Source organism: Nymphalis io, chromosome 15 (genome assembly GCF_905147045.1).
Source record: "Nymphalis io chromosome 15, ilAglIoxx1.1, whole genome shotgun sequence".
Lineage (NCBI taxonomy): Eukaryota > Metazoa > Arthropoda > Insecta > Lepidoptera > Nymphalidae > Nymphalis > Nymphalis io.
Window position 1 is genome coordinate 1,354,883 of NC_065902.1, and position 24,006 is coordinate 1,378,888.

Here is a 24,006-nt window from a genome sequence, read left to right on the forward strand (position 1 = left end):
AGTGGCAGTGATTGAATTAAACGTAGACGTTGAATATACAAAAACAGATAATATAAATTTATACTATATTCCTTATAAATAAATACAACAGCCAATAAAAAGAAAATATATACATTAAAACCTATTTTTGTATATCCAACAAATAAAGTGAGTATTAAGTGAGGATTCTCTTATAAGTAGGTATAGGATTTTGTAAAGATTGATTTACAAAAATAGTTATATACATAAGTTCATATCAACATTATGTCTAATACGCTGTGACGTAATATTCTTCTTATTTTACACAAAATAATAAAATTATATTAAGTGTTTTTGACTGAAGAGCGCATATAAAACATTTATTTCAAATGATCTTAGTTCATCACAATAACGTATTAGTCTAAATCAGCTTCATGTATCTTTCTCGAAACATCCTAAGCCTGCTGACCAATTACATATTCCCCCCACGGGATCAAAAGACAATCCCTTTGGGCAAATGTACTCCCATCCAATAATAGAACCACTCTCCATCCGAGCACACGATATGAACTTCTTACAAGAAGACGGGTGTGGGAAGTTACCTATATCTAAACATTCGATGTTACCTGTTGAAACATAACGATGAATTAGATAAAAAAATATGAGCCGAGATGGCCCAGTCATGAGCCGAGATGGCCCAGTGGTAAGAACGCGGGAATCCTAACCGATGATCGTGGGTTCAAACCCGGGCAAGCACCACTGAATTTTCATGTGCTTAATTTGCGATTATAATTCATCTCGTGCTTTACGGTGAAGGAAAACATCGTGAGGAAACCTGCATGTGTCTAATTTAACTGAAATTCTGCCACATGTGTATTCCATCAACCCGCATTGGAGCAGCGTGGTGGAATAAGCTCCAAACCTTCTCCTCAAAAAGAGGAGAGGAGGCCTTTAGCCCAGCAGTGGGACATTGACAGGCTGTTACGGAGATAAAAAAATATATATTTATTTTAATTAATAATATGTGTTAAAATAGTACATGATATTAAAACAAACCTTTTGCATGAAGAATGACTTTCGTGCCTTCTTCATATTTATCGGCTACTTCTTCTTGGCTAGCATCGTAGTAATCGTAATCTGTAATTGGTCTAGGTCTATTTGGTTTTTGAACTGTTTGCACTGGAGTCTTTTGAACTGGTGTTTTCTGAACAAATTTCTTTTGAACAGGTTCCTTTTGGGCTGTGTCTTGTTGCACTGTGTTTTTCTTTAGCGGGTTCTTTCTTATCGCTATTTTCTCGAAAGGTCTTCTGGTCGTTCGTCGTGGTTTTTGAGTAGTTTGTGGAAGGACGGAGGTTGGTGACTGGGTAGTGGAAATTCTTCTGAATATCGTTTTCCTCCTTAGTGGTTTTTTAGTAGATGTTTGTGGTGTCGTCACAGGTGACAGATATTGGTATTCATCTAAAACAAATTATAATATTAAATAAATTATACTAACATCCCCAGTATCAACATTTTTCTGAATTTTTCAAAATGTTGAATCTACAAATATTAGAAACGATTTTTTTTATATAGATTCTGTAATGTATAATTGGTATTGGCTTACCATCATAAGCTTTTGTCACTGGTGATTCCAAAAGGTATTCTCTGGTGAAATACGAAGGCTCTTGCAAGCCCTGGCCACCGGTCGAGTACCCGAAGACAACTGGTACCGGAATCTTCTCACTAGAACCTTCGTATCTAGCAGTAGATGGACCTCTTACACTCGAACCCTGATACCTCACTGTCGACTTGCCATCTTCCACTTCATCTATATTAACTAAATTGGGAGAAAATCCTGAAGGTCTAGATACTTTGCTTGTAAAGGCTGTAGGATAAGTCGGTGACACATCGCGATTAGAAGCAGTATATTTCAAAGTTGATTCTCGTAAATTCAATGATATTCCAGCGGTCGTGGGGTTTAATATATTAGTCGTTAACCCAGGTTTTGATACTCTAGATTCGTAGTTGTCAGTTGTGTAAGTTGATGGGTTTATTTCATTTTGGAAATTTGTGTATCGGGCGGTCGATTCACCAGAGCCTTCTGAACCTATACTGAGCGTTACACCAGATATCGTTGGATTTGCTTTATTCGTCGAATCGAGAGGTCTTAAATTTCTGCTCGTGTATGCTCCAGTTGTGGTATACGTGGGCAGTCTTGTGTCAGGTGAAGATCGAGTTGAGGAAGGTGTATCAGGGTCAGTTAGAAGAGAGGTATAACTGTTGGTAGACGTTTCGATGGTCCTTAGTCTTGACGTATAAGCTGGTGTTCGTGAGTATTCTGATAAATAAGTCTGGCCTTTCGTGAAGTCTTCAGTGTACTCTGGACTAGTGAATTTATAGTCTACTATTGTTTGAGGTGTTTTTCTTGTTTGATTGGGTTCGTCGTCGTAATCGGGTATGATTGGTATCGGTGCTGCTAAAAGTTGGTGAGCGGCTAATGCCACAGCGGTTTCTGCACTTATATCTGTGAAACATATTATTTACCGTTTACATAACCAAGTTATTATATAAAAGTATATAAAAGTGAAGTGGAATATATGTGTTTTGTGTTTTGTTTAACGCTATTTACCTTCGAGTGTAGTTCTGCTTTCAGTTGTTATATCTATGTCTTCTGCGCTACCTCTCAATTTAATGATTTCGTCCAACTGATTTTGCTTGAAACTAGAACTGTATTTCTTACTTTGTCTTTTCTTTTCATCTTCGTTTGTTGCTGACGGACTTTGGTCTTGTTCACTCTTCAGTTGAGTTAGAGGGCGTCTTCGTTGTGCGCTAGACGTTGTTTTTGGTGATGTGCTGGATTTGAGCGACGGATCCTCTATTGCGTCTGGGGAATTATTCATATTTAATTATATCAGCTAATTTAATTTAACCCATAATATTACAGTAAATATTCATCGAAACGTGTGATGAAATAAATACTTTTTTTGTAAGGAGGATAGAAACTTTTTTTTTTATGTCTGGTCTGTCATACCTATATCTCCAATATCCTGCAAAGACTCCTCACTTTCAATGAACGCGGTGGTTGTTCTAGCAGTGGTAGTTGTGGAAGTGGTGGAAGAAAGAGGCCGGCGGCGGCTCGCAACTCGGAACGGTCGGCGGGATATTGCTACCGGTGTTTGCGTCGTGGTAGAAGGTTTGAAAGTAGTTGCTGAGAAAAAAAATTATACATATATATTATATATATTTAAAGTTAAGTTACTATTAATAAATTACGATATTGATGATACGATGTTACCAAATCAGAATTACATTTTGTTAAAGTGAATCTTGAAGCAAAGGAATTGAAAGTCTTCGGAAAGACCGACTTCACAGTATTGTTCGAACTCGCAGACCGATAAATGGCCGGATGCGAGTGTATACGTAGAATGCAAGTATATATCTATACTGGTAACAAGCGTCTGTTAAGGAAAGGTTAAACGAGTTTCTTTCAAACAATCGAGATGAGAACAATGGCTGTAAGATGTTACGGCGTCCCTTATTTTCTCGACATTATTTTGGCGGTTTTTGGACGAATCTCATGTTATTTTATAGTCAATTAGTTAGTAATTACAAATTATGATCAGTTATCTACTCTTAAATATAAGGAAAAGTAAATATCGCACAGCTGCTCCTGCTGGAGCTCCAGCTGGAGGGAGCTCCTCAGCTGAGGAGCTCCCTCCAGCTGAGGAGACGGCTTGGAGCGGATTCTACAAAGTAGATTAGTAGTAGTAGTAGATTCCACACCGCCACTGCACAGGTTATACACATGTGGCATTTTTCTTCACGATATTTTCCTCAACATCAAACTGGACTATCTCGACTCTTAATTATATAAATTATTCTTTAATATACTTTTAGAAATATACTTTTAAAAGTTATTTTTTTAAGTAAAGGATACAGACAATATTAAAAATGAGAGTTAACAAGTGAAACTGAACAAAGACATGGAAATAAAATGGTTGTAGAAATCAAGAACATATTAGGTGCGATGATGCAAGAAAAGTTTAATATAATTGTAGACTGATTAATTTGCTCCCATTTCTTTCACCGATACATTTCACAATGACAACGTATGTTGTGTATAAAATGCTGCTTTCAAGACAACATTTTTGCACACTAGCCGGCTTTATTAAACTTGTTTTAGGACAAGTTAACTACATGAAAATTATAGATGTGAACAGCCTGCAAGTCCCTCCGTGGGTCTAAGGCCTTCTCTCCGTAAGGAGGCTAGGAGTTTTTTCACCATGCTGCTCCAATGCAGTTTGTTGGTTGCGATGGCGAGTTAGATTATAAATAAAAATTTAGCATAGGAAATCTTTGAACCTGCAATATTTTGTTTTTGTTCTAACCACTGGGCCATATCAGCTCTCACTTCATGAAAAGTATTGAAGTCCGTAACCAAAAATATTGAAAATACATTAAGGAATATTTTTTCAGTAATTTTATCGCTAAATTGGTTAAAAAAAACTAATAATATTTCGATAGATAATAATACTAATAACACACATACTTACTTCCTAGAAAAATTATATAATATAAAGTTAAATAACTTAGCGTGTGAATTATTTCAAATTTAATTTTGGTAACATTCATTGTCGTTTAAGTAATAAGAACAAGGCACAGTAACTGTTGATATAACTGTTAAATAATCACTTTTTACGATTGTAGTAAATCCTGCGATAATTATGATTCAAGCGTCGTTTTAGCTCCGATGTTACACAAGAGAAAATTAGCAGTGAAAATGAAACTGTCACAAGAGCGTGGGACACGTGCAATAATAGGGCTAATGTTGTTGCAACAGGGGTCATTTTCCCACGACACTAATTTGGTAAATAAAAGCCTATATGATGTATACATGAGGGATAAATAAAAGCAATTATTCATGAATAGTAAGTAATAATGATAATTCATCGATTGAAAACAAGAAATACAAAATTTGTTGCTGTACATAATTTAATGAAGTAATATATTATCCGTATAAGTGGATGGCTACTGAGATAGTTAGATTACTGATTTTTTGTAGAATCTACTTTACAAAATAGTTAGCCGGATATATTGACTTTTAATAATATAGTACTTATAGTAACAATTTTTTGAAAGTGCTCGATAAAGTAAAACCAGCCTACCTGCTACTATCTACCTACTACGACTAATCGAACTTTCGAGTTTATAGTTTTCGACGAAAGTCTATTTTGTGGTTATAAAAATGACAGCCTTATACCATTTATAATATTAAAATAAATATGAGTTATAATTTATAATAGAATAAGAGAAGAAAACACGTGCATATTAATTAACAAGTCATAATCGTAATATACATAGGCAGTTGTAAAAACAGCCTTACGGAAACTCGAAGTTCTGAACAAGGCGCAGCGTTTTTTACGCCACAACAACTATGCCTGTTGTACAAAACGCTCCTGCGTTGATTGTTGCTCGCACCTTTGGGATGGCTCTGCTAAGGACTACTGGAGGTCTTGGACCGTGCAGCGACGTGAAGATCGCAGTCACCCTCGAGCTTTTACAATTGCGTTGAGAGATAGCAACGCTGATTGCTTTCTATCGACTGTATCACGGCGAGTGCTCTGAGGAATTATTCTCTCTAATTCCTGCTTCCATCTTTCAAGATTTTCCCTTTCTTTCAGAATATTCTTTCTGACTGGCCGTCGTTGCGTTTGGACTCTACTACCACTTGCCGTCAGGTGAAGTGGAGTCATTTGCCTTCTTTAAAAAAACCTACATCTATATAAACAAATAAAATTGAAGTGTCTATCTGTGATTTCAAAATAACTGCCTCTTTTTTAAGTCAATATGGTGAGATTATTTGCGAGCTACCAAAACCAAAATAAACATTTTTTGTATTTAACTGCCCACTGCTACGTAATAATTTAAATATTATACTTTAAAAAGGTATTATGTACGTTGAAATGACAGATTTTTAAGGATTTTCGTCACAAACAGAATTGACGAAACTGACGGTTTGTTCTTGTCATATTAAAAGCATATATTATACACAAAGGGTAAAATTGATATTAACTATATCAAGTCAATTTATTATCCCATCTTGTTAAAGGTTAACGAGTTACAATAGTGAGATTCATCTCAAGTTAACGATTAGCGAAGCGAAGTTTATCAACGTATTTAAACTAAAGCACGTGTGAAAATATTTGTTACAACTAATTGCGTTCAGGAATTTGAAAATGATTTAAGATTACTGCATGGTACAGTATTTGTATAGATACTTATAATGTTTGAAAAATATAAATGTAAGTATGTGTAATTGAGCTGATAAAAATCCATTTTAACATTATATAATAGTTTTGATTTATATATCATATCTATATAAAATATCATTTTATTTTTTTATAATAATACGGTACTATTATAAAAAAAATCATATCCCACCCCTGGGCAAAAACTTTGCCTGACCAGACTACTGTGGCATAATGAAGGATAATTTAAATTATATAAGTTCATCATCTTGTAATCAATATATCTGTAAAGAGTAAATTATCTGGGAAATTAAGAATGATTTATGAGATCCTTCACCACGCTTACAGTTAAATATAAAATGCAATTGTCTTTTCATTTAACACATCTAATTTGAATGATAATGAACATACTAAATTGATTTTAACCAATAATAATTAAACCTGCGATAAATGTTATTCCGAACGCGTTTGAATAATTTATTAGGTTAAATTTTCTAAAGCAATACATTCCAATTAAATTCCTATAAATATATAATTATCAATGATTATCTAATAAGCTATAACGTAACAACGTGCAAGAAAGTCGCTACACTTGACCGGTTGCTTTCACTGCATCTCGGAGACGGGGACGAGAACTAATCATGAAGCTCAGTTTCACCCGCTTCTTATGGCAACTTGTCAAGTCAGCAAGTTGATTTTGTTTATATGCTAGTATCAATAGATTTCTCGTATATGTAATCGAATTGCAATTTTATTACATATTTAATTTGTTAGTGTTTTATTTGATATTCATTTTAATTTATCTTCAAAAAATAAAAAGAGTATTTATTTGTATATATTTATACTAAAAAAAAACAAAACCAAATAAGTATTCACTAAATTATACATACTAAAATAGATAATATCTGCTAAAAAATATAATCAAGATATTTTTTTTAATATTTTTTTTATTATGTGATAATAATAAAAATGAATATCCTAGTTAAAGCGAATTACGAAATCTATTATTAGAACGTAAAATCATAAATATAAATAATTGGACAGTATAACGTAATAATTTTTTTTAGCAATAAAAATAAGTAATTATGTCCAATTGATAATAATAATAGATCTTGTATCGTATATGGCAGCTATTAGATAACTTTAAAAAAATATTATAAATATGTAACGCTGCGTGATAAACGAAAAAATGTAGTCTGTTTTGTTTAGCAAGATTACCATCAGAAACAAAACATACTTGTAACATTATATAAAAATATGTATGTAGTACAATTACTAGGTACAAAAAATATAAACTGATATTAAAATCTCTCAACATTTTTAGTATATTATAAGGTATTACATTGGTTGCTAGGCCTATGGACGATTGCCGCTCCCAATTTCATACAAGGAACTCAATTATATATAAGAATTTTAATGAAAGTTTAAAAACAACGAAAGTCTAAATAAAAAAATGACCGCAGTCTTATTACCATTTTCATTTCGAATCTCCGGGTTCTTTTTATTGGTACTATGGAGACATGTTGTTTTTTAAATATTCACGTACGAGATTATCGACGGCGTCACGGCGACGGAGTAAAAAAAAATTTATTAAGTTTTGCCGCCCTAGTTCCGGGCCTACTCGGTCCGCCGCAGGGATAATCCTGTGACGATGACATCCTGAAGGATTTTTATCACGGTCACCATTTTCATTGACGACTAGCCAACTGTGCAGAAGATATTCTGTATGTGTGTGTAAATATATACATTTGAAAATCCAATAGTTTTATATTGACATCAAAATTTGAATCAAAATATCATTAGTTCGAATAGCCTTTAATAAGGAATTTTGAACCATCCTTTTACAACATTACATTAAAATATACCACCGGTTCGGAATGCAGATTTTACATTCTAAAAAACACGTTTAATATAGAGAGTATCGTCACCATTATGTAGCTATATAAATGATTGATCCTAAAGAGCCTTCATTCTTGGGACTAGAAAGTTCTCACCGAAAATATTAAGATAAGCGTATTGTGTAATATACTATGCCCATACAGCTTTCTTAGTTCGTATGATGCTTATATCAATTTAAATATCCATTTAGGTGGACTTTGAATGTTCTTAATGTTTATTCAAAGTAAGAACATGAATGTTAATAAATGATCACAATCGTCACAGTCACAGTCAATCTTTCATTGTTTATATTTGAAAATGGAATATACATAGTTTCCTTTTTTTTTGAAGTTGAAGAAGTTATTTACTAGATAATCCTAAGAATTGCACTGCGTGATTCTTGGTTTTTATATTTTTGACTTTATAAATGTAACAAGAATATACAAAAGAAAATTCGCGAATGTATTGTACTGATCTGCATTTTTATGTAGCGTGTCATTTTAATTCGGAATTCTAGAGAACGTTTCATGTAACAGCTGCATAAATAGTTTAGACTTATTGCTAATGCTTAAGATTTTTTATTATTTCTTCCAACTTAGCTTGGAGTAAATAAAAAATTCACTACATATTATAGAACAAAATCGCCGTCTGTTTGTCCGTCTCTCTGAACTAAAAAACTACGGAACGAATTTTTTTAAGGTTTTCACCAGGACGGAGAAAAGTTTATATGTATATGATTCGTTGTAGTTTTGTGTAAATTGTCTGAAATATGAAGGATTGTTGAAGATGGAAAAATCATGACGACTGGGAGTTCTAACGGCATGCGCCGCGTCATCAAATATTTATTTTTATTATTACGATATAAACCTTCTTTTAAACCCTTATCTGACCGGTGCGAAGCCGAGACGGGTAACTAGTAGATAATATTTATTAGTTTATTTTCATGCTACAAAACCAACTGTAGCAACCAGCTACTCTTAGCAATTGAAATAAATGTTTTTTTTTCAAAATAAAATCAGGTATAGAACTTCGCAACAATGGTAGAAAAGGCAATCAAATTCTACATCATATAACAAAATAAAGTCAATGTCTGTGAATGCACTTATTATAATTTTTTCCTAAATAGTGTATTTGTATTAATATGTATATACACGCACACATACTTAAGACTACAAATACGTTGTTGAACAAATGCTTACGAATATATATGGCTGTTAAAATGACAACACTCCATTGTAGATGTAATCATTATAATAAATGTAATATCTACATTCTGTTTCATAGCAATGTTAAACGTTTTCTTCATGCCATAGTTATTTATTTGTTTAAAATGTATAGTATTTAGTAATGTATTATGTACATGATGTTATACATCGTGTTAACATTGTTCAATTTTATTTTTAATTAGGTACCAAATTTATACATTTCAAGAGATTTTAAATATTTTATATGATTTTCAAAAATACAAATGGTTGTTGTGAACACAAAAGTGACTCGATTAAGCAAAGTACGAAGAAAAGTAAAAAAAAAGAGATTAAAAACCGAATTAATTTAATGAATATTTATTTTGCATCGGCTTTTTAGTTCTAATGCGTTTATAACATATTGTAATGCATTTTAACCGATTATTTTTAACTATGAGTAGCAATCCATAAGCCTAAGGAACCTCTGTAGGACGACGATACCGAAAAAGTCCAAAATGTAAGGTCCAGAGTTCCTAGGACACTAGGAACAGTTTGACAGTTGAAGCCCCCCATTCCGAAGCTGTTACAGTAAAATTATATTATTTTCAGGCCACTAGGTCGATGCCTTGTAGGCATAATCCGGGGCTGTTTATATTGTGATTTTTTTATTTGTTTACAATGTTTTTATACTAACACTGATTGCCTAAATTAGTAACTAGTAACTAATTATATAAAATATCTTTAACAATTTATCAAGGAATCCTCAAGGTTGTCTTTAAGAACTTGACTCTGCCTTTCCAAAACCGAGAAGCGTTTCGAAAGGCAATTGATGATAATTGATAACATCATTGCTATAACAAGGTATATTGAACCTTATTGCATTTAAATAGATTATAAATTTATTTATTCAGCTGGCAATTTATCATTTTTTGAATTATTGTGTGTATATATGTTGTTATGTCACAAATGATTTCGATCATGACAGAGCACAGTACAGTACAGTTAGTAGCCTGTTAATATCCCACTGCTGGGCTAAGGCCTCCTCACCCTTTTTGAGAGGAAAAGGTTTAGAGCTTATTCCACCACGCTGCTCCAATGCGGGTTGGTAGAATGTGATATAATTTCAATGAAATTAGACACATGCAGGTTTCCTCACGATGTTTTCCTTCACCGTCAAGCACGAGATGAATTATAATCACAAATTAAGCACTTGATAATTCAGTGGCGCTTGCCCGGGTTTGAACCCACGATAGTCGGTTAAGATTTACGCGTTCTAACCACTTGGCCATCTCGGCTTTTTTATGGCACGCATGTTATTATTTAAAAAACACACAGAACCCAAAAAGAATATTATACTGAAATTTTATTAAAAAACATGTACAAAAAATGTGGTATAAAATAAAAATCTGTAATATTATGGAAATGAAATATGAAAACGTATATATACGTATAGCGTATAGCGCATGTAAACATTGTACGTATTTACAAGTACATGATCGAAGAGAAATTAGGAATAGAAGCAACGGCTTTTCATACTTTAAAGCACAGCAGTGCACTGCAGACCTATCTTTCAACTATTTTTGAGATTTTTTCAAAAAAACCTTAAAAGATAGCTAATAAACAAGTGAGACAGTTACGCATGTATACATATATACATTTATATATGCCGGTGGTAATAGGCTAATTAATTGGTTGTATAGATATTCGTAAAGAAATATTTAGTACGGCGCTGTCCAAATGGACGCTGTAAATACCATAACATGTCATAAGAACATCATACCTATGAATGTCAGATTTATAGACCTTCAAAATATCTGCGTAAACTTCGTGATAATATATGTAACTCTTACAGATAAGTCACAGTAACCAGATAACATAATATATTATATACAAAATAGAAATAAAACAACCACAATTACCATGGGTTTATAATCTGAGAAATTAAGTATGTATTAAATATGAAGTAATAAAAAAATATATATTTTTGAAGTAAATCAACATTTACTTATATAAAAAGTGATTGCATTAAGAAATTGCAAAATGTAATAAGTTGTAGATAAACTGTTTGCGTGTGAATGTTACCAGTGCTTAGTATGTCCAAATACCTTCCATGTCTATTGCATTATTTATTTGTAGCGGATTCGAAAACGCTCGTTATTTTTGTCCTTGGACGTATAGGTTCAGAAATGTTGTAATCAAGTTACATGATATTGAGAAAACTGTCAACAAAAAAAAATGGCGACGAAGTAAGTTTGTTTGAGTTGCGTACGTATTAAAGCTAATATTTATCGAAAATTGTATTGCAGGCCTGCACAATAGTTTTTATATCTCAATTTTCTTGTACTCCCCGGAGACCGTGGCGAGGAAATATCATGTTGATTTGTCATGTCACATAGAAATTCAGATTTGGCATAGAAGAGAGTTTTTAGGGGCAGTTACTGTGCTGTACTGGCTTTAATGTGAAACGCATTAGAAAATATCTTGATCCTTGAAAATATTTACAAAGAAACGATGAACGACGAATATTTTGTTTAATTATTATTATTATAAATATTGTCTTCATAAGGTGCGTTGCCGGTCTTTAGAGAAAAATAGCTTCTTCTTAAATCACCAGTTATTTCTCATCATCTTAAGGGACTTTAGGAATTGTGTTCAATTTTTATAGCAATATATAAATTTACAGTTTCGTATATATTTTAATTATACTTTTCACAGTATCATTAAAATATAATGCATGCAAAGCTTTTGCACCTGCGCTTGAACGCTCTCCGGTGGTGTTAGAATGCCATCGGATTCGGGATATGAGAGTAAAGGAATAGAAAGTCCCTCTGTATCTGCGCACACACTTGTGCACTATTTCCTGTGCAGTATATTGCGAATGCGGTGGTCGAATCAGTCTAGAGGACTTCATCATTATTATCAATTAAACTATAATAATTAAAATATTGTATTGAGAGTATTATTTTATAAAATTTCTTGATTAGATGACACACAAAACGGTCTAAACATTAAGTACAAATGTAAAACCGGTCCCATTTGAGACCGTATATCCTTTATTAATATGCAAGAGAAAATGCAGAGGATAGAAAACATGAAAACATCAAAACTGGTTTTGAACGATTAATAAAACTTGTACCTTGACGACCTTAATTGAGGTCCGATTCATTTATGAGTGACAATTACACAATGTCGATTGTAATATTATACATACAATTCTACATTCTATTGCAGGGCATTATATATCATATTCGCGTAACCAATTATCACGTGTTATTTATTGAGAAGACGAAAGGACAACGAGGTAGCGTAAACAATGCCACGGTCGTTTGTACTCGTTTAATTAAAGTACATATATATTTTTTGACCTACTATTGTGTGAAATGGTTGTCAATATAAACAATTTCCTACATCGTCTATGTAATGTCCTCCAGACCGATTTCGGCCACGGCGGCCAATCTCAAAAGAGATTAGACAACTACGCAGGAGATATTACAGTGCATAAGCGCACACAGCGCAAACACAGGTGCACTCTCATAATCCGATGGGACGGCAATTTGACACGACCGGTAAGAGTTCAGGCGCAGGACCAACGGCTTTCCGAGGCACGGGAGTGTATACACTTCCAATTTCCAGACTCCGGGCTGCTACTGAGAATTTTCTGACAGAAAAACCCAATAACTTTTTATTGGCCCGACCTGTGAATTGAACCCAGGACCTCCGGGTCTGCAGCCTTACATCAAGCCACTAGACCAACGAGGCAGTTAAATCATCTATGTACAGTCAATGTATATAAGATTATAATCTGTGCTACAAGACTCCCTCTGAATGATGGTAAAGTAGAAATACTTACTAGTGTCTATTTACTATACCATGAAGTGTATTCATAACAACATCGATGATATTAATAGAAACAATGACAAAAGCATTCGATTTCACTGAATAATACATAAGTAGCTTTATGTAAAAAGATATGAAATTACAGCGTACTCGAATGAGGTATATTTTGACTTTTGACTTTTGACTAAACACTAATGGTTATCACCAGTAAATGTTACTTATAACTTGCTCGTTCTCTATTAGAAAGCTGACACAGCCAGAATCCCAAGAAGATACTTGAAACTAATTTGCGCCCTTGACAGCTGTAATTGAACCGTTTATCATATCGGTTTTGATCAGTATCAACAATAATCGTCATTCTTTTACATAAGTATATTGACTATACGCCTATAAAGTTTGATTAATTCTATCGTGGTAATAAATTTTAAAGTATTGTTAACTGATTGAAACTTAACTGTAGTATTAACTTGGTGCTAAGGCTTTTTGCAAGCCCGTCTGTGTAGGTACAATCATTTATCACATATTTTACTGCCAAACAGAAATACTTAGTATTTTTGTGTTTTGGGCTGACCGAGTGAAGGTTGGATCGCATTGAGATTATCAAGAAAAACCTTAAAATTCGCAAAAACATCGGCTTGATAATAGATATTTCTATTGGGTAGAACAATTTTTGATCTTTTAAATTTAAACGGGAGCAATGTGGATAAATGTTAAAATCTTTCAACATTTTCACATTTCCTTCATATTTAAAGGTGTCTAAATACATTTTTACTATAAACTGGTTTGTAAGAGTATGCTTCGTGTATCCAATATACAATTTTGCCACACCCCCTTAATAACTTTGCATTACGAAACCATAGCAAGTAGCCAGTACACATTGATTGGCAGTTAGACATGTCTATAGTACCAAGGCCGTCGAATTTACGGCCAAGAAGCATTCATACAAAGCTTCATTATAAAAATTAGGAGTCAATTACCGATATAGCGTTCAATAGTAAACAACTACGAGAACATTTAGAATCAGAGACCTATGCAGCGTATACTGATCAGAATATAATTGCAATTATTCTATAAATGATACACGGAATTTTATCTGTAATCGGTAAGGAATTTTATCATTTTAAGGTGATATTCGCGTGTTGGTGTGAGATGAATTGCGTCAATGATTGGGAATGCAAAAACCGGACTCACAGTTCGCCCCTCCAAGCCGTCGCCGTACGAAGTTACGAGGTCTGTCATTACGCGTCTGCGCACTGCTCGAAGATGCCAGCTTGTTGTTCGTTTCGCTGTTTTCCCGCGGTTTCTCGGTCGTTTTTTCCGTTTTCCGTAACTTGAACCTGTTGTTGCCTCTGGTGAACTTGTTGGTGGTTGTTTCGACAGTGGTGGAGCCCTCCGTGTCGGTGACGTCGGGTGGTGCTGTCGCTTTTGTACGACGCAGGAATGGTCGTCGCTCTTTGACTACCTGTTGACAATATATATTTGGTTAGTATTATAAATTAAATATTCCTTATTTAGATTTAATTATAATATTAATCTTAGTATAATAATTTAATAATTTGTTAGTAAATTTTTAGATAAGACTAAGGAGAGCTATAAGTATAAATAAGTAAAAAGTTTTACTTTCAATTAAAGATGAATATTTGCTCTGTTAGTCTGTCTCATAATATAGAGTTCAATTTTATTAATAATTTACATATTAAATAGCATAAATTAGTCATTTATATAATGATCACAATATAAATTTAAACAAACTCTATCTAATAAGTGTATAATAGATTTGAAAGTTACTTTATAATTCATATAAAAAATACTAAATAAAAAATTAAATGACCGCCAAATTTGTAGAGATTTAATCTCTAATAACGTAATGCTACGTACAATATTGTTTTATCCGCTATAACTTAATATACTTATGTAGATTAAATTGAATGTAGACAGATTATCTTGCCAAGTATCCTGTATAGTCTGTGGTTCGGTTTGCGGTTAGAATTGCAATTCAGATAGAAATATCAGGTTATAAATATAAAGCGATGCCTTGTCTTATAATGTTATTTATTATCAAAATAAACGATTTTGAAAGAAATGAATGATATTTATGTAATTAATAAGTTATCTTACTTTTCATAATTTCATTTGCTGATATATTTATTATAAATATAATGTAATTTGATTTAAAAAAATATAATAATAACAAACTATACGTTGAGAAAACTTCATTACTATAAATAAATCAAATAAAGAAAACATTCCGAGCTAATAACTATTATAGAATGTCAAGTTTTGTATAGTTTTTTAAATAAATAAATCTGAAATATAAAACAAACATTACAAGACGTGTCATGTCTTTATTCAAATAAGGTTTTCCTACTTAACATAATTGCCTCAAATGTTTGTTAACTAATCGTTTCCTTTAATCGTATTTGTTTAAATATTATGTCATTTTCTATTTGTAGTTTAAACCAAAAGCTTAACATTCCTTAAAACGATGATATTGCGCAACTCTGGGTACCAAATCAGTTTTCGAATAGTTAAAACTTAAATAAATATATATTAATAATAATAAGCAATTATAGCTAAACTAAACAATATAGGACTCGTAAAAAAACCATCATTAAGGTCAGTTCGATACAACCAAATTATTGTATTGAAATACTCTTGCAAAGTTTTAAAGCAATGCGGCTGTGGATTAGAAGTAGGTTAAAATTTACTTCCTAGGTTTGTTTATATAGCGAGTGTTGTTCACAATGTACAAGTTAAGCTAATAGCGTGTGACGACTCTTAAAAGATGGCAAAATTCTTACAAATATAAAAAAAAATTAAATACCATTAGTTCTTATAAACCTACAAACGATCATTGTTTTACATCTGAAATATAAAACAAACATTACAAGACGTGTCATGTCTAATTAAATGTATATGTATGTACTTATTTCTGTCAATAATAAAGAGACTATTCAATACATAAAATTCTAATTATATTTATATAATTATAATTACGAATGTACATTACAATAACAGCCATTATGATTTGTTCTCATAAGAACTAATTTTCGCGGTTTTTCCTTAAGCTCTTGGAAGTTATTTTACAAAGTTTATTTCTTTAAGAATATTTAAAAAATATATCGTAGTTTCATGTATATCCGGGATACTGATATAATTTTAAATTGTATTATTCAATACGACATAAACACGTTTTTAATACAGTTTCTCTATCTTACTCTGCCAGATCGATACATTTTTCGACGATTAAAATATCGTGTATTATATAATATATAAGGTTATGTAACACACATCGGTCGGTCATCAGTGCACTTTTTCACACTTTAGTTTAATTGACGAGTGAAATCTAAGAATTCCATCGGTTATATACATGCAAATATAAGCAAGTGTCGTTTTGTTTTGTCCTAGTATGGTGCTCATGTCATGCCCATTGTCACGCTACTTTCTCTTTCCATAAACAAAAATATCGTTTTAAATTAACTATGACAGGCCACAAACCAATACAGATATTTTTATTTTATTTTATGTATATTTATATTTTTATAATATAAACGTAATATAATATTTGAAATGCTTAAAATAAAGTGTTTTCTAACAGAGTACTCATTTTTCGCGTAAGTCACGTGTGGGTTTTAGGCTATTCAAAAATAACTTGTTTGGTAACCGAGTGCTTAGCTCGTCACGCGTAGGCTTAAGACGTGGGCCGATACAAACTGCTACGTAAGGATAAGCCCGGTGTCTATACACATGGTACCAAATTTAAAATCTTATGATGATTGACTCAACTTAATTTTATGAATTGTTAATCCGGGATTGTAAGGCAACTATATGTGTACATATATATATGTATATTTCTTTTTGAATATATTGTTTGTCAGTGTGGCTTCTGATAACTTAGCATGATGATAGCTCATACTTCTAGTTTAATCTACATAACTATATGATTAACGCATGCGCATAAAGTCAGCTGAATATATTTAATCTTTGTTATGTACTCGTAGTATATTTCTACTAAGGAGGTCGTTCAATTCATTGTACTTTGTATCTAGATTATAAATTCCAACAGCTAATAACTCAAAATTCCATTACAATGAAATCAATACAATGCCACCTGTTATGCTCTTAGTATGATAAAATTACAAAGCCTCGAAGAATCTAGGAAGCCGTGTTATGTACGTAGGTAGTATTTTGTAGGAATGCGGCTTCAAGGTGATCGAGACTCTTCGATGTTGTGAACTTGTAAGGAAGTCTTTTTGTAATAATGGGAGTGGAAGTGACCACAGATATAAGAAAATATTTGACAGTAACAAGTTATATTATTAGATACTGTTAAATGTTATTTGGCTTCTAAAGTTAGATTCCTTACGTTATTACTGTAAACCATGAAGTATATTTGAAAAGTGGTCTAGGATCACTGAATACTATCTATAAAGTTTCAATACAACTTCATAGACAGAATGTACCTATTTTCAAATATTTTATTTTTAATTTTCATAAATAAATTTATTGATTTTTTTTATAGAATAGGACGGCGGACGAGCGTATGGACCACCTGATGGTAAGTGGTCACCAAACGCCCTTAGACATTGGCATTGTAAGAAATGACAACCATCGCTTATATAGTCAATGTGCCACCAACCTTGGGAACTAAGACAGATAACAGACATCACTTTATATAAATAGATAATGTTACACTTTTTACAAAGAAATTATGACTCCTAATACTAATCGTAAGCATAAAATGTAGTACATCAGTCATTCTTTATTGTCATCGATTTATGTTTTATGAAAATAAATAAGCATTTCTATCGTTTATGTTATATTCTGATTGCTTCAGCCACAAATAGAGACTATTCAATTTAAAAAAAAAAAACAGAACATATAATTTTAAGCATGTCTAAATATAATCCAGTTGTTTATGGATAAACATAATTTAGCAATATTTACGTATATTTATGATGGAAAAAATAGAAGTTTAATATGTATTAAATTTTATTGAGAGAATTTTGTGTTATTCCGAAATAAATATATCTTATTCCGAAATAAATATATCTTATTCCGAAATAAATATATATTAAAATATCATATTATCAAGTAATTACTAATGTTCCTATTGTCTTATATAGTTAAGTTATGTAGTAATCCCTTATAGTTAGCTTAAAACTTATGATAGCACTTGGAACGACCGGATCTAACCAGGTTCTTAGTCTGATCGTATACTAATGAGCTATTGGCGTTTCAATTGTTGCTCGATATACGAAGAATTTGGATCATAGACAAACTTCATTAACATATATAAATAGTCTATAGTTTATCATAGACAAGTTTGAAGCTAAAGCAGGTGTCGGACCTGTTATAGTGTAAATAAATATTCTATAAAATGATACAAGACCAGTGTCTCCAGAAGGCAGATGACACAAGACCAGTATTTCTAGACGAGTTTAAGGTCAAGTAGTGACGAGAATAACAATTTACTGAGCAGTTTCGATTGCATTAAGTCTAGTTCGTATCCAGTTCACGACTTATATATTTATTTTAGTTTGTGAAATGAATAAACAAAGTTGACCATGAATTTTTTGTAGTGGTTTTGTGCTGCGTATTTATTTCAATCATTTTTTTTATATTATTATTATAGGTAAGTAATTTTTTATATCGAATTAACTATTATTGACAGCTTTGCTCATATTGAACTTGAGCGCTTATTAAATTTAAATCATTTAGAAAAATAGTTAGTGTAAGTTGTTTTATCATCAGCGTTATGTTTAATAAAATAATTAGAGTATAGGCTGTAATTCACTTCATCTGTTAATAATTGTGTGTAAAAATTGCACCTGAATTTCAAAGCATCTCCGCGAAATCGATTGAGCTGAAAGTCAGCCCACACTTTTGCAACTTGTGATAATTCAATATACAACTACTATTTTGGTTCAATAAAGGGCTAGTATTGAACTAAATGAAAAACTGAAATCAAATTATCGATCCAGGTTATTAGTTCACTCTCCATAATATTTAAGCCCAAATAACCAAATATGTAAGGTGTGTTGAAATAGCACACGTGGTTAGCCTTGGCTCAGATTTAACCTAATAAGCATATATATGCGCATCGCGTTTAGTTGCTTTTGTAATGATAGAGTTTAAATTTCAAATCACATATGTTGCTTTTTATTTACATTCAATGTTGCGGTTCATTTATATGACTCATACAATAATTTATTTAGCTAATTAGTCATAAGGTAATGTCATTTAATGTCGACGCAAGTACCTATTGTAAAATGATTTAAAAATATTTTTTAAACGTACGCATGAAATAATTTCAAAATTTATAAATACTGTGTAATTTATTACAATCAATTGAAGCGAACTGTTTTTTTTTATACTTTGTATCATATTTGATTTATTATTATTAAAGATATTTTAAATTTAAATTATTAACAACATTTGAATTATATAAGATTTTAGCGTAATTTGTTTAACAAAATTCTAATACATTGTGCCGACATTTATAGTTAATTTCATAGTTCTTTGTTATTACTTTGTACAAATTACATTCATTTATTGGTTCACGTATGTATATTGTACAAACTGAGTTGAAGTATATAGGTACTAAGATCTATTCGAGAATTAACGATAAATTCATTGACACGTGACAATGTAAGATATATCTATGGTAAGTATAGATAGAACAATAGTTATCTTTCAAGGCAGTTGTCTGTTTGTATATCAACCAGTTTAGTTACGAGATCTATTTACTATGATCTTGAATACGATTTGCATAATGTGTTTTCGTATATGTATGTGTTTCATAATCGTAATAGACCGGAATATCGTTCGAACTTTCTCTATAATGACAATTTTCTTCACTCATTACTTTTTTATATATATAAGCATTAAATAATTATATAATAAACAAAATTCATATACATTATAATATAATCTTTATGGATTCGTCTTCTATATATTAATTTGATAGACACCAGCGATGTAAGAAATATTGACTACACCTTACACCGTCAAAGCGCCACCAACCTTGGGAACTAAGAGGTTATGTCCCTTGTGCCTGTTGTTAACCTGGGTCACTCACCCTTAATACCAGTACATAATAATACTTAGTATTGTGGCGTGGCGGTAGAATATAATTATAAGAAGTGGGCGGTATCTAACCAGAAGGGCTTGCACAAAGCCCTATCACCAAGTAAAATTCTATTCTATCGCATTTATTTTATTGGTTGCTTATAAAAAAGTGGCGAGTCTGAATATGTTATGACATTTTTTGCGGCTAAATTGTTATACACTCACAAATGTAACAAAAATAATATCAATATTAATATAATAATAATAATAATAACTTCGAACGCATTCATTATCATAATAAAAAGGTCTTATGATGTGTGATTTAATTTTTTACATGTTACTTAATTATATTTTATTTTATGACATTATAAATCTAGATTTACTTAATGTATGTAATATGTTCGTAATAAAATAAGCTTAGTTGATGCGATTGCTAAACTATTGATGAATTCGATAATAATAATTATGGAAAATTTATACATGTTTATGCAAGTTTAATATGCTATGAGTATAATAGCGTTTCTAATGTATAATTTCCACGTTTTTCCGTCGTGTCTTACGTAAGAACCGCACCCTGCCCACGTGAATCATAGAACCTTATGTCACAGATAATGAAACATTTAGAGACCCTACAGAAAAAAGGTTATACTTTATAAAATATCATTTTCATTGTGAATTCTTATGAATAGCTTATTTGATATCACCGTAAAATATACAATTACATATTTTATAAATAATGGAAACATTTTAAAATAGCTATTTTAATTTTGAAAATCTCAAGGAGCCAACGTTTATCTCGAAGGATATTTTTAAATTGCGGAAGCCTTAAAATGTATGTTTTTTAAACAATATAGAACATTCAGCTAAAAAAATTCATCAATAAATAAAAACATATAAGTATTATTAACAGAAATCCATTTTTATTCGTTTTAATTAATTTGATTTTAGTCATAAACGTAATTAAAAATTCGTTAAACCAAATTAAGATGTATTCATGAAATTAAATAATTTTATCTGATCTTTTTCCTTATAAAGTCTTGTAAAACCTGGTCTGCCATTAATGCTTAACCTTATCATAATCTCTAATACTATATTATTTTACGATCTATTCACTATGTTTACATTTAATAATAGGATTGAGTTGTTATACGAAATTATTTATGTAATTGATCTTTAAACCCGTTCTTAGTCATTCTTCTCCTAATGATCCGTAATCTTTTTAAATTCTTGTATAATATAATAGGAATCGAATTCGAATTGAGTATATGTACTTAATTTTTAATTCTGATTTATTTTTATTTCTTATAAACGTCTTTTTTTATTACTTCATATTTCAGGAGTGCTCTATTTTCTTAAATAGGTCATCCTTTTTTCATTACACTAATGTTTAATATCAGCATTCAGGTAGAAATTAAGCAAAAGCTTTGTATAAATTCACAAAATTTCACAGCTTAAAATACTTAGTTAATTGGTAATTAATATTATTTTAAAACGGTACTCCAGATTTAGGTATAGTTATAGAATATATATATTGCATAAGTCCAATATAAACTTTTTCTTAAAGAAAACAAATAATTAATGAACTGTGACGTAACAATCGTGTCGGGTTAGACGCCGAGCGAGATGAGAGAAAGCCGTTTTCTCTCGGATGCTGCGCGAGAGTCGATCTTAATTTTACCACAATTGGTCGATGTTTATTCAATGAAAAAATAATTTAAAGATTATGTGTTGAGAAAATATTATAAAGCATATAAAACAATTGCATAGGTATTGATTCATTTAGAATACATTTATAGCTAATATTTTTTTAACAAGTAATAAAATTGAGGCAAAGGTAAAAATCTTAACTGAATGTATTTTGACTAGCTAATATTTAATTTATCTATAACGCACAATGTTACTTTATCTATAATATCACATTTCACATTGTTGATAGATTATATATTATAGAAAAAAAAACAAATGTTTAATGTCATAAATTAATATAGTATGTTATAAATTTTGAATCATCATTTTTAATGTAATTTTTCCTTGTTTCAGAACGCGACCATTCGGCGCGACCATGAAGGTGTATAGAATTTATAAAATATGTTTTCGGAATTGTAAAATAAAACAAGCATATTTTTGTGTTTTAATTATTCACCAATCCCTAGAGAATAAATATATTATATACAAGTTTGAAACGTCTCTATTAGATTCATTATAACGTAAAAAATTTAAATGTTTTCTTATTTATTTTTCACTGTATGACGTTCAATAACATGATAAAGATAATAATACTTTTAATTTTTAATTTATATTAAATTAAATTCTCAAATGCTACTATTAAAATACTAATAAAAGGAAGCTAAGAACACACAAGATATGGTATATTGAACAAAAGAATGCCAACAATTTTACAGATCTAATAAAATAATTTTCTTTTTTAACAAAAATTTTAACAAAATTTAACAAAAATCTGCCTTAGATCGGAATAAGACTGGTTTTTGGTGATAAAAAAAAAACTTTCAATCATGGAAATTATACTAATTAGAATGCGAATATAAATCAATTTTAAATGTGATCATATATATTTGAGTTTTGTCTTCAACTTTAATATATTTTATCCTGTTGATCACTTCTATTAAATTAAAACGACTAACTAATAAAGTGTAATCGAAAGTTTCTGATTTGTTAATAATAAGTTCAAAGAACAAAGAGTACAATAGTAGAAAATTATTCAAATAAATTATACTGCAGACACGTCTGTGCTTAGTTCAAATTCTATTACTGTCATAGTCCGATGGGAGGGCAATCCACCAAGACCCAAGAGTGATCAGGCGCAGTACAACTATTTAACACGATTTCTGAGGTACGGATCTGCTTAACTGACAATTTCCTAATAACTCCGTGTTGATAGTGAAGAATCTCTTAATAGAAATACTTAATAATACTAATTGGCCTAACTCGGAACTAGAAATATAGACGTCGAGTTCTGTAGCCATATAAGTGATTATTTATTTAAGTCGCCAGATATATTTTTATTTATTGAATGAAGATTATGTTGCTTAGATATTTTAGTTTCTATACAGATGAACAGATTATCATCAGCCACAAAGAACAGAAGACTGAAGCTGGGCGGACGGTGTTAGCTACTTAATGGAAAGCTTCACTTCACCAGATCATGATAGTGAAGAGTGGCGTCGTGCATTCAACTATCAAAATATTTAACTATAAATGAAAAGTAATACGTCCTTATTTAGGTGTAACAGGTGTATTTAATTTATCATGTCATCTGTTTTTAATAATCATCTATACTTTACAATATAATTATTTCAGGAATTAATAAAACTGACAACATTAAGATGTTATAATCAAAATACAATAGCATTATAATGAAGTGAAATTAAAGTATTTGGAAGCCCACGCAGACACTCATTGCGTATGAGTCTGTATTGGATTTCGAAGAAGTGTTGTCGAGGTCATACGTCTTGATTACACATAACTTTAGTATGTAATTACGAATAAGATTAATTATTTTATGACGCTTAAAAGTAACGATTCAACTCTTAATGCTTTTAAAATATTTGTAACTAGTAACTTCAGGTGTCGCTAAATTTTAAGATGAATTTATTAACCTTGTTCATGAATTTCTAGAAACAGATCTTACGTCCCACAGATGGGAAAAGCCCTTGAGAAAGAGCTGGAACATATTTCAATACGCTGCTCTTATTTTGGTTGGATAATTTTCAGAATTTCATGCGACATATGCAGATTCCCTCGCGATATTTTCCTTCAATATCGAGCCCGGTATTAATGAAAAATTCAAATTAGACACGTGAAAACTTAAGATTTACTATTTACATATATAT

At 31.2% G+C, this 24,006-nt stretch overlaps 1 protein-coding gene and 1 long non-coding RNA gene across 2 annotated transcripts; one reads left to right on the top strand and one right to left on the bottom strand.

Moving 5' to 3' along the window:
* Positions 1–390: 390 nt before the first annotated feature.
* LOC126773923 (mucin-5AC-like) lies at positions 391–16,320 on the bottom strand. The gene is made up of 7 exons (XM_050495184.1): positions 16,303–16,320; positions 14,276–14,546; positions 2,969–3,145; positions 2,567–2,821; positions 1,562–2,461; positions 1,015–1,416; positions 391–584 (listed from the first exon to the last, which is right to left on the bottom strand). Exons 1-7 carry the CDS (start codon positions 16,318–16,320, stop codon positions 391–393), a joined length of 2,217 nt encoding a protein of 738 aa, XP_050351141.1.
* Positions 16,321–18,499: 2,179 nt separating this feature from the next.
* LOC126773731 (uncharacterized) lies at positions 18,500–22,276 on the top strand. Its single transcript, XR_007669767.1, has 2 exons — positions 18,500–18,719; positions 22,196–22,276. It is a non-coding gene; the product is annotated as an uncharacterized LOC126773731 (long non-coding RNA).
* The last annotated feature ends 1,730 nt before the right edge of the window (positions 22,277–24,006 follow it).

Coding starts and splice junctions, on each gene's coding strand:
- LOC126773923 (XM_050495184.1), bottom strand. Junction 3,146..14,275: donor ACGGCTTGGAGGGGCGAACT/GTGAGTCCGGTT, acceptor TTTTTTTCTCAG/CAACTACTTTCAAACCTTCT. Junction 1,417..1,561: donor AGTGACAAAAGCTTATGATG/GTAAGCCAATAC, acceptor AATTTGTTTTAG/ATGAATACCAATATCTGTCA.